Source organism: Cervus canadensis, chromosome 10, assembly GCF_019320065.1.
Source record: "Cervus canadensis isolate Bull #8, Minnesota chromosome 10, ASM1932006v1, whole genome shotgun sequence".
NCBI classification, from domain to species: Eukaryota; Metazoa; Chordata; class Mammalia; order Artiodactyla; family Cervidae; genus Cervus; species Cervus canadensis.
In genome coordinates, this window is record NC_057395.1 from 48,210,884 (window position 1) to 48,226,875 (window position 15,992).

Below are 15,992 nucleotides of genomic sequence, written 5' to 3' on the forward strand. Positions count from 1 at the left end.
TTGTTTAGCATCAAGTGGAGTAAAGTTGCCAGAGTTTGAAATTTTGAATGAAGAAAGAGGAAAGTTTATGTTCAGTTCTGGCAACCTGGATTATAAAAATACTCTGCAAGACTTATTTACAGTTACTTTTAATTTAATGATAATTATAATTTTAAAAATTGTTGCTATGGCTTACTCTGCATCACTTCATGTGCACATAACAGGCATTTGCGACAGGAAGGAGTCTGGACTGCTGCTTCCTTTCCTGTTCCTCACCTGGGCTGTCCCAGCCTTCCACGCCCACTCCCCTATGTGCTTTAGCTTGGCTGTGGAAAAACAGAGAGTCAGGGCTTTATTCTGCCAGATGACTTGCTTGGCAGAGTTAGTGAACTCCAGCTGCCAGTCACCTCACCTTACTTTGCTGTCTTCCTTAACCCAGGGGTGGATCAAGCTTTGCCTCCAGAGCGCCGGGCTCCAGTCACTCCTTCCTCTGCCTCTCGCTATCACCGCCGAAGGTCCTCAGGGTCACGAGATGAGCGCTACCGGTCGGGTAAGGTGCCAGATGTAATGTGGGTGGTGGTGAAATGCAGGAGTGGACACATGTCTGCAGAAGCTGTGTGAATGCACAGCAGTGTGTTCGGGTGTGTTTGTGGTTGGTTGTGATGTGCAGATCACCTCTTACCTCAGACATGGATACACCCTCCAGGGCACACAATAAAATTCAGTAAAAAGTAACTCTTTTTATATTTTTAAGATAGTGTCCATTATTTAGAATATTACAATAATTTAAAATGTAGTAACCTTTTGTAAGCCAAATTTTGCTCATTTTTTAAGTGTTACAAAGTTTCACACTGGTTTCAAAAAGCTTCCTTTTACTTTTCCTATCTTGGTTGCTAGTATTTTTTCCTTCTCTTTTAACCTCAGTGATTTGTTTTTCAAGTAGAGTTTTCAAAAAAGAAATAAAATTCTTAATAATTTGTGTGTTGTTTATTTCCTTTGTGTTTTATGACGCTGTGTATAAGAATGCTGTCTTCATAATTCTGCTTTAGAGCAGTCATCTGGGCTTGACAGGCTTAAATTTCTTCCATTAATTTAGCATCAGGAAAGTTGTATTGTGATTACTGTTTAACTCTTTGAGTATTTTTTCCGCCACCATCTGGATTCCAGTTGTTTTTTCACTGATTACCTAACTATAATTTTTTTTAAAGAAAATGATAAGTGTTGTTGCTGGGACACCAGTTCAGGGTACATGTGGATTGCTGATGATGACAGTCCAAACTATAACATTTATATATCACTTTATATTTTCAAGTACTTGCAATGGTGTTACTACCTCAGTTGGTTTTTATAACAGAAAGGTGACATACTTAATGGCTGTTTTGTGCTGCGGAAGAGGAAGCTGAGGCTGCAAAAAGTGAAGTAGCTCAGCCACTTCACATGGAGGCAGGTGGATCAGCCCTGTGAGCCTCTCAGTGTTATGAGTCTTTCCCTTATTGGGGACTTGAAGGATAAGCCGCCACCCTTCCCACCAAGCTCAGGAGCTGTGTGCTTGACTTCCTGGCCCAGCTCTCCTTTCTAGATGGGAAGATGGCATAAGACGGACTTTATGGCATCAGGAATCTTTATGTGCAGAAGCAAGAAGAATGGACTGGAGAAACTAGGAAAAAGGCCAGTGCAGCTTCACTGCTGCTCCTTCTGCCTTCTTGGCTGTCTCAGTCCTGATGCCTGGGACAGTGTGTGTGGGGGTGGGATGAAGGCAGGGGTTTGTAACCAAATTTACCTTCTGTGTTTTCACAGGTAGTTTTATCCTAGCACATACCAAGAGCTTGTCTTACTTTATTCAGGCATCTCAGAGGCCCCTTTCAGATTAATTAGAAGGGTAGCACATACATATGTGCTGTCAACTTGCTGTGGAATGTTAAGATTTACTCCCTTGTCTTGATTCTGTTGTGCATTTTATATATCATGCTCACAGATGTAGATACATGTACATAGTCACACATATGGGAGAAATGCAGGTAGAGACCCACATGTACACACACACACAGACATATGTGTAGGCATGTGTATAGACAGACAGTAGACAAGTGCTCACTCCCATCCTTATCTTTTGGCACTTGGACTTTATCATGAAAATGATAGGGTTCCAATCAAAGGTTTTAAGCAGAGTCACAACTGGAGCGGGTTGGGGTTTGCAGATGACTTTGGTAACACTGTGGAGTATGAGTTAGAAGGGAGGATCTGGAAGCCCCAGGACACCTGAGGTATTTGTACAGGATATGAGTCAGTGCCAGTGAGATGTGAGATGTGGTGAGTTAAGGCAGGGGTGTGTGAAAGAGGGGATTTTGGTGACTCTGAGATGTCTAGGTTGTACAGCTGTATAGATGATCCTCTCTGGGTCTGCCATTCCAGAATTCAGTTTCCCATTTGTAGGTTAAAGGTGGTGGAATTTGCCCCAGCTATTTACTTACTATGTAGAGAATACATGAAAAATAGTTCAGGTATTCCTTCAATTATCATGTAAGATGTGAAAAATACTATTCTATATATAGTTTTAAATTTTTTTTAAAATTTACACTCTCAATTTTGAATAAATAATGACTGCTTAGTTTTAAGGAGCACACATATCCAGAGGATCTTTCCGTGAGCTTTTGAAAGCTCAGCTGTGTTCTTATTTTCTTTAACTGACTCAGTGCCACCATCATATGGGATGACATCCACCCTAGAGGAAAACTAAGGAGGGCCTTTGGGGCATCCCTGGGCTCATTTGATAGTCTCCTTCGCTATGTCATTATCTGCTGCTTCCTGGTTTTAAAATACTCTAATTAGTTTTCTTAATTTAGGCATTTCAATGCTGAGTTACTTTCTTTTAGAGTTTATGCTCATATATTGTTTTTTTTTAAGTGGTATAAAATCTTAGAAGCTTGTTTTAATCTGTTTTGAGTGTACATGTTTCAGGATTTTATTTTCTCCTGTACCAGCACAGAAGATATAGGACATTTAAGAGAAAAGGTTTTGTGACTCTCAGAATATTTTGCTTTCTAAAATTCTTTGACCATTTGCAGTAGAATTACTTTGGTTGTTTCAATGACCAAATTTATCAGCGAAGAGGTAATTCTGTTATCCTTTAGACAGTTGACCTAATTAACAGTCAATCTGGTTAGCCATATAGCCACAGACTTAATATCTCTGGGCTATATATTTTCATTTCTAAACCCATTGCTTTACATGATAATGAACTCCTACTGGAATTCTTTATAGAGTAATTTGTACCTCTCTTTTTAAATAATTTCCTTTGGGAACTAAAATTTGATTTGGAAAGTGAATGAATAAATAGGCATTTACCAAACCTAGAAAACATCTACCTTGTGCTCATTCCAGCTCGAATGTCATGGAGTACTGTCTTCCTCCAGGAGGAAGAGCTCAGAGTACAGGGAGCTGTGGGTTGGTTCAAGACCCTTTCAGGAAAGTCTGTGAGGACAAGCCATTTCCAGGATAATACTAACACATTACTTGCCTCTTTTAGTTTCATTCTTTTGTGAATGTACAGTGGGTTTTTCCAGAGGCTGCCTGACATGATGATGTTATTCTTACAGCCAGTGGAATCCATGATTATGAAGTCATGTATTTTAAAAAGTTTTTCAGTTTCCTTTCTAATTCAGTAAATATCAAAGCATTAATCCCATAAGTAAAACTTTAAAGGTTTTCATCAATTTTGGGGTATAAATCAGAAAATAACATTTTCTTACTTAGAAGACTTATATCAGACTGCATACTCCACTTAGTATTCCTAGTGAAAGACAAGCTCTGTCTGTGTAAAGCTGAAATCATCCAGCATGGTGGTCAGTATGCACAAGAGAAATTTTATACTTAAATTAATGAAATTAAATAAGATTTGAAATTCTGTTTCTGCGCTTTTTTTTTGTACTAGCCACGTTTTAAGACAAGTGACTACTATACTGGGCACTGCAGATGTGGAAAATCACCACCACAGCAGAAAGTTGTCTTTCATAGTGCTGTGCTAGGTTGTGCCAAACGTTGTGTAAGAATGGAGGAGAAGGCAGAAGATGCAGCTGAAGACAGTTTTTAACTGTCTGCTTGTAGAAAACTAATAAAGCTTGATAGTTATGCCTAGTCATTTAACAGAAGACACAGTCAGAGTTGGATTTCAGAAATATGTATAGGTAGTTGGGTTGGGGTAGGTTGCTGGTTGAAGCAGGGACGTCGTGTTAAGAGGATTTGTATTTCAGGTAAAAAAAAAAAATGATTCATCAATTTATGGGATACACCAAAACAGTACTTAGACATTGATACAATAGTTACCAAAAAATACTTATATTAGTTAGGAAGAGATCCTGGAAATTAAATAAGGATTTAACTTAAGAAGCCAGAGAAGAGAAATTGAATGAGTGCACAAGAAGAAGAAATGAGAAAATAATGAGAAAAAAATGGAATAGAGGATGTAGACTTGGTTTCCACTTGGGCATGTGGTGGAAGCACAGAAATCCTCATACACATCCTTACACAAGAAAAGGCTTCAGTTCAGTTCAGTTCAGTCCCTCAGTCGTGTCTGACTCTTTGAGACCCTGTGGATTGCAGCACGCCAGGCCTGCCTGTCCATCACCAACTCCCAGAGCTTGCTCAAACTCCTGTCCATTGAGTCAGTGATGCCATCCAACCATCTCATCCTCTGTCGTCCCCTTCTCCTTCCTTCAATCTTACCCAGCATCAGGGTCTTTTCCAATGAGTCTGTGCTTCGCATCAGGTGGCCAAAGTATTGGAGTTTCAACTTCAGCATCAGTCCTTCCAGTGATTATTCAGGACTGATTTCCTTTAGGGTTGACTGGTTGGATCTCCTTGCAGTCCAAGAGACTCTGAAGAGTCTTCTCCAACACCACAGTTCAAAAGCATCAATTCTTTGGCGCTCAGCTTTCTTTATAGTCCAACTCTCACCTCCATACATGACTACTGGGAAAGTCATAGCTTTGACTAGATGGATCGTTGTTGGTAAAGTAATGTCTCTGCCTTTTAATATGCTGTCTAGGTCGGTCATAGCTTTTCTTCCAAGGAGCAAGCATCTTTTCATTTCATGGCTTCAGTCACCATCTGCAGTGATTTTCGAGTCCAAGAAAATAAGTCTTTTCATTTCATGGCTTCAGTCACCATCTGCAGTGATTTTCGAGTCCAAGAAAATAAGTCTTTTCATTTCATGGCTTCAGTCACCATCTGCAGTGATTTTTGAGTCCAAGAAAATAAGGTCTCTCACTGTTTCCAGTGCTTCCTCATCTATTTCCCATGAAGTGATAGGACCGGATGCCATGATCTTAGTTTTCTGAATGTTCCGAGTTTTAAGCCAACTTTTTCACTGTCCTCTTTCACTTTCATCAAGAGGCTCTTTAGTTCTTCACTTTCTGCTGAAAGGTGGTGTCATCTGCGTATCTGAGGTTATTAATAATCTTCTCCCAACAATCTTGATTCCAGCTTGTGTTTCATCCAGTCTGGCATTTTGTATGATGTACTCTGCATATAAGTTAAATAAGCAGGGTGACAGTACTCTTTTCCCGATTTGGAACCAGTCTGTTGTTCCATGTCCAGTTCTAACTGTTGTTTCTTGACCTGCCAGCAACCTTTGTTTAAGGCATTAAAGAACTGAGGTCATTGGGCAAACTGCTGACCCCAGAATTGGGCATGGATAATGGAAACTCTGAAAGACTAAAGACATTGCTAGAATTCAGAAACACTGTAGCAGAAATGAAGAATTAACTCATTGATAGACTAAAGGTGGATAAGTCAGAAACTCAGGTCTACATAAAGAAAGGAAGAATGCTAGAGAAGGAATAGATGAAGGTAAAATCCTTTGTTTTTCTTATTCTTAATGGTAAAGAACCCTCCTGCCAGTGCAGGAGTTTAAGAGATGTGAGTTCAATCCCTGGGTCTGGAAGATCTCCTGGAGAAGGGCATGGCAACCCATTCCAGTATTCTTGCCTGGAGAAGCCAGGGATAGAGGACCTTGGTGGTCTGTGGTCCATAGGATTGCAATGAGTCAGACACAACTGAAGTGACTAACACACACAATTGATCTTACAGATAAACATTTGGGTGATGATAGCATATTAATTAGTGAATGAATGAAAACAATGTTACAGGAGAGAGGAACTAGGAATACTCTGTTGCAAGGTGTTCATACCACGCTAGAGTTACAGTGTTATTTGAAAGTGAACTCAGATTAATTGTGAAATATATATTACGAACTCAAGGGCAACCACTGGAAGCAGTTTAAACATGAAGTATAATTGATATGCCAGAAGAGAAGAATGGGATCCTATAAAATACTTAGTTAAAGCTAGAAAAGGCAGGAAAAGGGTTTAAGACAAATAAAGAACAAATGCAACAAACAGAAAACATTAACAAACATGGTAAATATAATCCAAGTATATCAATAATAACTTTGACAGTAAGTGGCCTAAGTACACCAGATAGAAGGTGAAGACTGTCAGAGTGGGTAAGAAGCAGAACCCACTTACATTGTCTATATGAGAAATCCACTTGAAATAGAAAGACACAGATGTAGAAAGATATAGTGCGAATACTAATTCAAAGGCATGAGTAACTATATTAATTTCATGTAGAGCAGACTTCAGAGCAAGGAAAGTTATCAGAGAAAAGAGGAGCATTGCATAATTGTAAAGGGGTCAATTATTTAAGAAGATATAATAATCCTTAATGTGTACATGCGCAACAACAAACTATGAAAAAACATGTGAGACAAGAACCAGTAAAACAAGAATAAATGGACAAAGACTTTAACATCTCTGTATTGATAATTGACAGATGCAGCAGGCAGAAAGTCAGTAAGGGCATCAATCAACTGGATTTAATTGACATCCAAAAATAGCAGAATACATGTTCTCATGCTGGATACCCCAAGATAGACTATGTTCTGGGCTTTAAAACACTTCATAACACTGAAGGTGGTAGAAATCAAAGTATACTCTCAGCCCACAATGGAATTAAACTGGAAATCAGTGATAGAGAGGTAACGGGGAAATCCCCACATACTTTGAGGTTAAACTGCACACTTCTAAATAACATTTGGGTCAAAGAAGTCTAAGAATTTTTAAAATATTTTGAATTGAAGAGAAAATGAATATACAGAGGATCAAAATTTGTGGGCTGTAACAGAAGCATTGCTTAGAGGAAGACGTACAGCATTGAATAGTATAGTTGAAAAGCTTCAAGAAGCATTAAGAAACCAGGAAAAGTAGGGAAAGTAAATTAAAAGAAGAAAATAAATAAAAGGAGAAATAAAGAAATTGAAAACAAAGCAATAGAGAAAACCAAGCCTAAATCCTGTTTTTTTAAAAGATCATTAGAACTGATACTGTAGGCAGGTTAGGAAAAAATTAGAAAACACACAAGTTACTAATATCAGAAATGAAAAAATTACCATTACTACTAATCCCATAGACAATAAAAGAATATTAAGGGGATATTACAAACAACTCTGTGATTACAAATACAAAAACCCAGATGAAAATGACCCATTCCTTGAAAGACACAATCTGCCAAAACTCACCCAAGAAGAAAGAGGTCAACTAAATAGGCCTATGTCTATTAAAAACACTGAAACAATAATAGCCTTCCAAAGCACCAGGCCCAGATAGGTTCACTGGTGAGTCTTATTAGACATTTGTGGAAGAAGTTGTACCTGTGTCCTGTATTCTCTTTGTGCAGATAAAAGCAGAGGGGATACTTCTTAATTTATTCTATGTGGCAAGCATTAACCTAATACAAAGACTAAACAAAGATATTACAAGAAAGGAAATCTACAAACTAGTATCTCATGAACATAGGTGCAGAATTCCTCAACAAAATATTAGCAAATCAAATCCCAAAACAGAAACTATTATACAACACAACCAAGTGGGATTTATTCCAGGTATGCAAAGCTGGGTTAACAATGGAAAATCAGTTAATGTAATCTATCATATCAACAGGCTAAAGAAAAAAAAATGACCCTGTCAATAGATGCAGAGAAAGCATTTCACAAAATCCAGTACCTGTTTATGACAAGAATTCTCAGCAATCTAGGAATAGGGGAGAACATTCTCAATTTGATGAAGAATATGAAAAAAGTTACAGTTGATATTTAGTGGTGAGACTTCCCACTAAGATTAACAACGTGGTAAAAATGTCCCATCATCATTACTTTTCAACATTATACTGAAAGTCTTAGCTAATGCAATAGGCTAAGTGAAGGAAATTAAAAGTATACATGTTTGTTGTGATGTTACTTTTTTATGTAGAAAAGCCTAAAGAATCAAGAAAAAATCGAAAATTCATAAGTGATTATAGCAAGGTTGTGGAATATAAGGTTAATATAAAGAAAGCCACTTATATACCAGCAATAAACAATTGGAATTTGAAATTAGAAATAAAGATCATTAAACTATAATTTAAAAGGATACATGCACCCCTGTGTTCATAGCAGCACTGTTTACAGTAGCCAAGACATGCAAGCAATCTAAATGTCCATTGACGGATGAATGGATAAAGATGTGATGTGTATATATTGAGTTGGTCAAAAAGTCCCTTCAGTTTTTAAGTAAAAGATGGGACTTTTCATTTTTACCTAGAACTTTATTGAACAACTTATTCACCATTTTGTTCCACTACCTTCTGTAATTTCATAATTTCATTTCTGCAACTTCATAATTTCATCTTCCCCAAACTTAACGAAAAGACAACTTTTTGGCCCACCCAATAGAACCACCAATATGACTTATCAATTCCACTTCCAGTTATATATCCAAAATAATCTAAAGCAGGAGTTTGAACCAGATATTTATAAGCAGCACTATTCACAGTAGCCAGGAGGTGGGAGCAACTTAAATATCCATCAATGGATGATTGGATAAAGAAAATGCAGTGTGTATATACAGTGGAATGCTACTGAGCCTTGAAAGTAATTTATGACACATTCTCTAGCATATATTTGAGGACATTTTGCCTTGAGTAATACACCAGTCACAGAAGAACACCTACTATGTGATTCCACTTACGTGAGGTGTCGAAAATAGTCACCTTGTAGGAAGAGAAAGCTGGATGATGGCTGCTTAGGGACAGGGAGGTGGTGAGCTGCTGTTAGGTGGATGTAGACTTGTAGCCATGCAGCGTGGGGCCTTCTGGGGTATGTTGCACAGTCATGTGCATGCAGTTGACAATACTGTGCTGACCAGCTGGAAATGTTGGGAGAGTGATGACAAGTTTTTTTCTGCAGTTAAAAAACCAGTAAAATATAAATTTCTTTGTGAATGGCTCCAGTAAATAATAATCTAACTGATAAAAGCAACAACTGTACTAATCAAAATAGTATGGAACTAAAAAAATGTTAGACATACAGATTTACTGTACCAGATAGAAAGTTCAGAATTATCCTCATACACAAATATCAGGTGATATTTGACAAAGGAGGTAGGGCAGTTTAATAGGGAAAGGAAAGTCTCTACAACAGGTTGTACTTGAAAAGTTGAATAAGATGTGTAAAACACCAGCCTCCACTACTTAGAAAAATTAAGCTGAAGTGATTCCTAGACCTAAGAGTAAAAGGTAGAAGTATAAAGCTTCCCAAACCTTGGGTTAGGCACAGATTTCATAGACAGAATTCAAAAAGTGCTAGTTAGGAAAAAATAAGAGAGTGAATCTCATGAAAATGAAAAATTTCTCCTCATCGAGCACACTATTAAAGGTATGAAAGTTGAGCCATAGACTTGGGATGAATATTTTCAAAACATAATCATGTTGGCCGCTTCTTTACAGACTATTACATGGCGGGAAAAATAGCGTCTTTACTTTAGAAGAGCTTTATAGCACCACCTTAACTTAGGACCAAAGTTAACTCCATCAGTAGGGAACAGACTTACGTGAAGTCCCTGCTAAAATGCATGGTCTGCATCTAGTCATGAGGAAATATCAGAAAACCCAGGCTGAAGACAATCTACAAAATAACTGGCCTATGTCGTTTAAAGTCCTAAAAGAAATCAGTCCTGGATATTCATTGGAAGGACTGATGTTGAAGCTCAAACTCCAATACTTTGGCCACCTAATGCAAAGAACTGACTCATTGGAAAAGACTCCCATGCTGGGAAGGATTAAAGGCAGGAAGAGAAGGGGCTGACAGAGGATAAGATGGTTGGATGGCATCACTGACTCGATGGACATGAGTTTGAGGAAGCTCCGGGAGTTGGTGATGGACAGGGAAGCCTGGTATATTGCAGTCCACGGGGTTGCAAAGAGTCGGACACAACTGAGTGACTGAACTGACTGATCCTTTAAAATGGCCAGTTTCATGGAATGCAGAAGCTGGGAAACTGGTCCAAATCTACGAGGGCAAAGAAAATCTAATAAATACATGCACCCATGGTCCTGGATTGAATCACAGACTAGAAAGACAGAATAACTGCAAAGGAAGTTACTGGGACAGTTGGCACCATTTGAACTTGCAGTTTGAATTAGATGATGGTAGTATATCATTGGATTTCCTAGGTGGCACTAGTGGTAAAGAACCCACCTGTCAATGCAGGTAGGCGTAAGAGACATAGATTTGTTTGCTGGAAGATCCCTTGGAGGAGGGCACATCAACCCACTCCAGTATTCCTGCCTGGAGTATCCCATGGACAGAGGAGCCTGGTAGGCTGCAGTCCATAGGGTCGCACAGAGTCAAACACAACTGAAGCGACTTAGCACATACACACAAAGTCTATCATTGTTACATATCCCAATTTTGAGAATTCACATTATGTAAGAGACTATCTTTGTTTATAGGAAATATGTTGAAATATTTAGGTATAGAAAAATATGGTAGCTGCAGTTTATTTTCACATGATTAGGAAAAAAACTCATTTAAAGAAAGCAATGGGGTCAAATATAAATGGTGAGTTTGTGTAAAAGTTATACCAGAGTTCTCTGTACTATCCTTGCCTATTATTTTCTGTACATTTGAACTTACATCCAAAAACCTAAGAAGGAGATACATATAAAGCAAAGTGTTTGATGTGTGGAGAACCAGTGTGCTCATTAATGAGCCCTTTAGTTTTGTTCAGTAATGTAAAGTCAAGTCATTCAGTCACCAGTTTTCAATCTAGGAGTTTAAGAGTAACCAGAAACTGGGTTTTTGTCTTAAAGTACTTTGAATTTAGATGAGGAGAGAAGAGCAGTGCACACAGAATCTGAACAAAAAATAATAAAGTCATTGTGTTTGGTATGTGATATGCTCTAGAACAACTGTTGGCAAATGTTTTCTGTAAAGGGCCAGATAGCAAATATTTCTAGCCTTCTAGGCCATTATGATCTCCGTCACAACTGCTCAGCCCTGCTTTCCAGTATGGAAGCAGCCGTAGATGACACACACAGAAATGATGCCTCTCTGTTCCAGTGAAACATTATTACAAGGAGAATGCAGGCTGCATCTGGCCTGAGAGCTGGTCTGTATCCCTGACTCTCAAATGTTAACAGGGTGGGGTTTCTTAGGATCAGTTAGAGAACAGTGTGGTTAGTGGTGAAGATGTGGGCCCTGGAGGTGCTCACACCTGGTTCACACCCAGTCATTGCCACTGACAAGTTATACTGGGAGAGCTTTACACCTTTGCTTTCTTGTTTCTGAAATGGGAATAACGAGAGCCTCCTCCATAGAACGTGTGGAAGTTGGTGAGTGTAGTCATGCCCTGACTGCTGCCTTCTGGCTGCTTTCCTGGCTCCTCTCTCATTCTCTAGCTGGCACCTTCCCAGCAGCCAGGATGATTCCTCATCCACTCTTACTCTTCAACCCCATGCTTCTCTGTCAGACTTATAACCACTCCTGCAAAGCCCTTACCCTGGTGAGTCCCTTGGCTGGTGCTGTATGTGTCTTGCCGGCACCACCCTCATTCACAGTGCAGGGCCTTTGAGTTGATTTTTCCCTGTCTTGGAGATTTTCATCTTACTATGCATATTTCCCAGTAAGAGATCTCTTCCCTGGCTTCACAATTAAGTAGCCATTCAATCTTTTTATCTGATTTCCATTCCTATCCCATTTGACGGGCTCTTGTCTTTCTTTAGCCCTTTAGAAAGTGAGCTACATGACAGATAGTACCTTGTCCACCTGATTCTCCACACCCAGTCCTGAGGCCACTACCTTACAAAACAGGCATTAAAAAAGAATGGTGGAGTTAATGTAATAGGTTAATATATAAAGATTACCTAATGTAAGGACTGCCCCATAACTGATGTTTAGAAACTGTTAGCTTAAAATCATTACTGTACAGCCTGTAAGGTGTACATACTTCCCTTAACAGACATGGAAATGAATTATGAAGCTTGAAAATGTGACCCATGAAGAAATATTTGAAGATCAAGGTCCACTGACTAAGGAAAGAATAATACCACAGAGATTTACATCCAGTATCTGATTATACAGATTCCAGGGTAATAAAATGAATAGTTAAAAGTCTGCAAATGAATTCAAATGCCTTTTTCCTGGAGCTTTCAAACTGTCAGGCTTATACTTACTTTCCTTCCTTCCCCACTCTTCCATTTGTGACAGTGTCTGTAGGAAGATAGACTCTGTCACAGGACCAGAAACAAGGCAGAGAAGCTTGGGGCCTTGGGGCTGTCTCCAAACAATGGAGTGATTGAGCTCCCGCTTTGTTTCAGACGTCCATACAGAAGCTGTCCAGGCTGCGCTCGCTAAACACAAAGAAAGGAAGATGGCTGTGCCTATGCCTTCCAAACGCAGGTCCTTGGTTGTGCAGACCTCGATGGACGCCTACACACCCCCAGGTGAGCAGCAGGCCCTGTTGGCTTCATAGAGGGATGAGCATGCCTTAGAATTAGGTTAGTGCCAGCAACTGCAGTCTCTTTAGCTTTCAAAATCATGGTGCTATAATTCATTTTTTGAGAACCAGAAGTCCAGAAACAGTGTATATGCTCTAAATTAAACTCGGAAGGAAAATTGGCATGATTATGTATGCATTTAATGTCTATATAAATATGCATTTTAAGATTTTAGACTCATAAATATGATACAGACTTTTGTTAAAGTCCTATAAAATTTAATTCTTCACAGCAGAAGTTGGATTTCTTCTCTGCTTAGACTGGTGTATGCATATTCTCAAGTCTTCAAAATATCAATAGGTTGTAATGTTCTGTTAAGAAATTGAATGAATTGAAAAATTTAGGCAGTTACTTCCCTGGTAGCTCAGTTGGTAAAGAATCCACATACAATGCAGGAGACCCTGGTTCGAGCCCTGGGTTGGAAGGATCCCGTGGAGAAGGGAAAGGCTACCCACTCCAGTATTCTGGCCTGGAGAATTCCATGGATTGTCTAGTCCATGGAGTCGCAAAGAGTTGGACACTACTGAGCAACTTTCATTTTCAGGCAGTTACTTAAATCTGGTGACATCAGTTTTTGCTGTAAAGTGCAGATAGTATTTTTGGGTATCACAGTTGCTTGCTTTGCCATTGAGTTACTAAAGCTGCCAAGGGCAGCATATCAGTGAGAGACGTAGCTCTGTGCCAATAAAAGTTTGTCATGAATTTAGGCAGAGAGTGTGGTCCACAGGCCTGTTCACCCCTGATATAAATGGTTGAAGGTAATATCCCATTTATATTTCTGCTTTTGTTTAACCTTGAATTTTATGTAACTACCTAATTTCTCTGCTTAACTCTGTGCAAATAGTTATAATCTATATCATGTGGCGCTAGTGGTAAAGAACCCGCCTGCCAATGCAGGAGACACAGGAGACACAGGTTCAATCCCTGTGTTGGGAAGATCCCCTGGAGGAGGGCATGGCAACCTACTCCAGTGTTCTTGTGGCGAATCCCATGAACAGAGGCGCCTGGAGGGCTACAGTCCATAGGGTTGCAAAGAGTCGGTCACAGCTGAAACGACTTAGCATGCACGTATGCACATGTTATTATCTTCAAAACTGAAGTGAAGCACAAAATTAAATGTCCAGGTATCTGTTAGAAACACAAAGGATTGAGCCTAATTTTCTTGATTTTATATGTGTGTATGTGTGTGTGTGTTTCTTGTTCCAGCATTATTCATAGCGTGGTTGCCACTGTTTCTTTTCTGCAGACCTAAGTTACCTGGCACACCCCTTTGTTCACAAGAGAAATTTAAGGTGGAATAAGAATAGTTGAATATATAAAGCACTTTTTGGAGTCTTGTAAAGTTTAGTCCTGAGTGTTTGCAAGCAGTGAGGGTAATAGAAGCACATACTTCAACTCAGGGATGTGATCAGGTATGTCCGGTACTAATTCGGACCTCTCTTCAACTTCTCATGCCTTCAAAAGTGAAAGTTCTGAACTTTATAAGACAAAACTTAAATAATATGAAACTTACTTGTTTTGTGTTTTCTTAAAGGATAATACAAGAAATGTTCTTTATCTCAAGAATAGAATTTTCTATTAGGAAAGGGAGTCCTTTTTGCTGATTTCCTTACATTCCTTCATTTCTTAATTCTGAGCCACAACATGTAATTTGAACTGTTTTTAAATCAGCATGGGATTCACTGATGGCTCAGATGGCTAAGAATCTGCCTACAATGCAGGAGACCCAGGTTCAATCCCTGAGTTGGGAAGATCTGGAGAAGGGAATGGCAACTCACTGTGGTATTCATTCTTGCCTGGAGAGTTCATGAACAAAGGATCCTGGTGGGCTACAGTCTATGGGGTTGCAAAGAGTCAAACACAACCATAATTAGTATACTTAATCCTGTTTGTTTAGTTTGTGGTTATAATTTGCTGAAATATGAAAGTGAAAATTTTAATTTTGTATGTGTATAACAAACAGAATGGACTTATATGGATAACAAAGGCACTTCAAATATATTTTAACTAAAGCTTTGAAACTAGACAGTATTCAGGGAGTTGGACCTTTTTCTGAGTCACTTTTTCTGGGAAATACTGAGTCTGAAGTACAAGGTGCGGTGTGATTTATGTGTGTGTGTGCTTTTCTTTACGTTGACTCCGTCCTTAGGGGTGTTACTGTGTCGTTCATGAGGAAAGACAGAACTTTCAGGAGAACAAATCCTGTACAAGTGTCTTTGCAAAATATAAAAGAACATTATTGGAAATGTCATTTTTGGTGCATTTAATTGTTTGGTTAGCATTTTCAGATATACTATATAATACATGTTGTAAACTGTCATTTAGAGTCTTAGTGACAATATCACTTGAGATAGTTTTGTACAATCATAAATGCCAACACTATCATTATAAAATTTTTTGTTCACAACCTGCCACACTCACACACAACTTAAAATAGCACGTGGCTCAGAGAAACACTTCGAATAAAGAAGGGCTTACAGAACATTACACTTTGAACACTTGAAAGTTTAGTGTCTTAGAAAATGCCACCATGACCTTCTTGCTTGGTGTCTGAGTGCACAGAAAAACATTTTGTTATTCCCCAACGTCTTGAGTGGAGAACAGGTGAGGATGTCTTTGTCTGAGTTTGGAATGTCAAGAAGACTCTAGCATATATATGTAAGGTAAGGTGCTTTGGAAGAAGACCTCACTATACTGAAAAATAATTTGTCATCTGAAAAGCTTGTAACTTTTCAAGAGTGTTCGAAGGTCATTTACCAGTTAGTGTGTGAGATGGGTCTGTGTTTGGAGAGGGCCTGGGCCTGGGAGTGCTGCTTGCCCCAGTCGCAGCTAATTGCCTCTCTCCCACAGATACCTCCTCTGGCTCAGAAGACGAAGGCTCGGTGCAGGGCGACTCCCAGGGGACCCCCACCTCCAGCCAGGGCAGCATCAACATGGAGCATTGGATCAGCCAGGCCATCCATGGTTCTACCACCTCCACCACCTCGTCCTCTTCCACCCAGAGTGGGGGGAGTGGTGCCGCCCACAGGCTGGCCGACGTCATGGCTCAGACGCACATAGGTGAGTGCCCCGCGGCAGTTGGCTGTGCTGTTCTCCCTGTCTGTGCATCTGAGTGGCTGCTGAGTGTCCCTACACCTTTTAGT

General features: G+C 39.4%; 1 protein-coding gene across 8 annotated transcripts in view; it reads left to right on the forward strand.

The window, feature by feature from the left end:
- The window catches only part of DIP2C (disco interacting protein 2 homolog C), a 308,890-nt gene that overhangs the window by 180,413 nt on the left and 112,485 nt on the right, over nucleotides 1-15,992 (forward strand). For all 8 annotated transcript variants that reach the window (XM_043480646.1, XM_043480643.1, XM_043480648.1 and 5 more), the window contains 3 exons: nucleotides 419-529; nucleotides 12,670-12,795; nucleotides 15,700-15,909. In XM_043480646.1, the coding sequence (XP_043336581.1) occupies nucleotides 419-529; nucleotides 12,670-12,795; nucleotides 15,700-15,909 (447 nt within the window). The remainder of the gene's footprint in view (nucleotides 1-418; nucleotides 530-12,669; nucleotides 12,796-15,699; nucleotides 15,910-15,992) is intronic.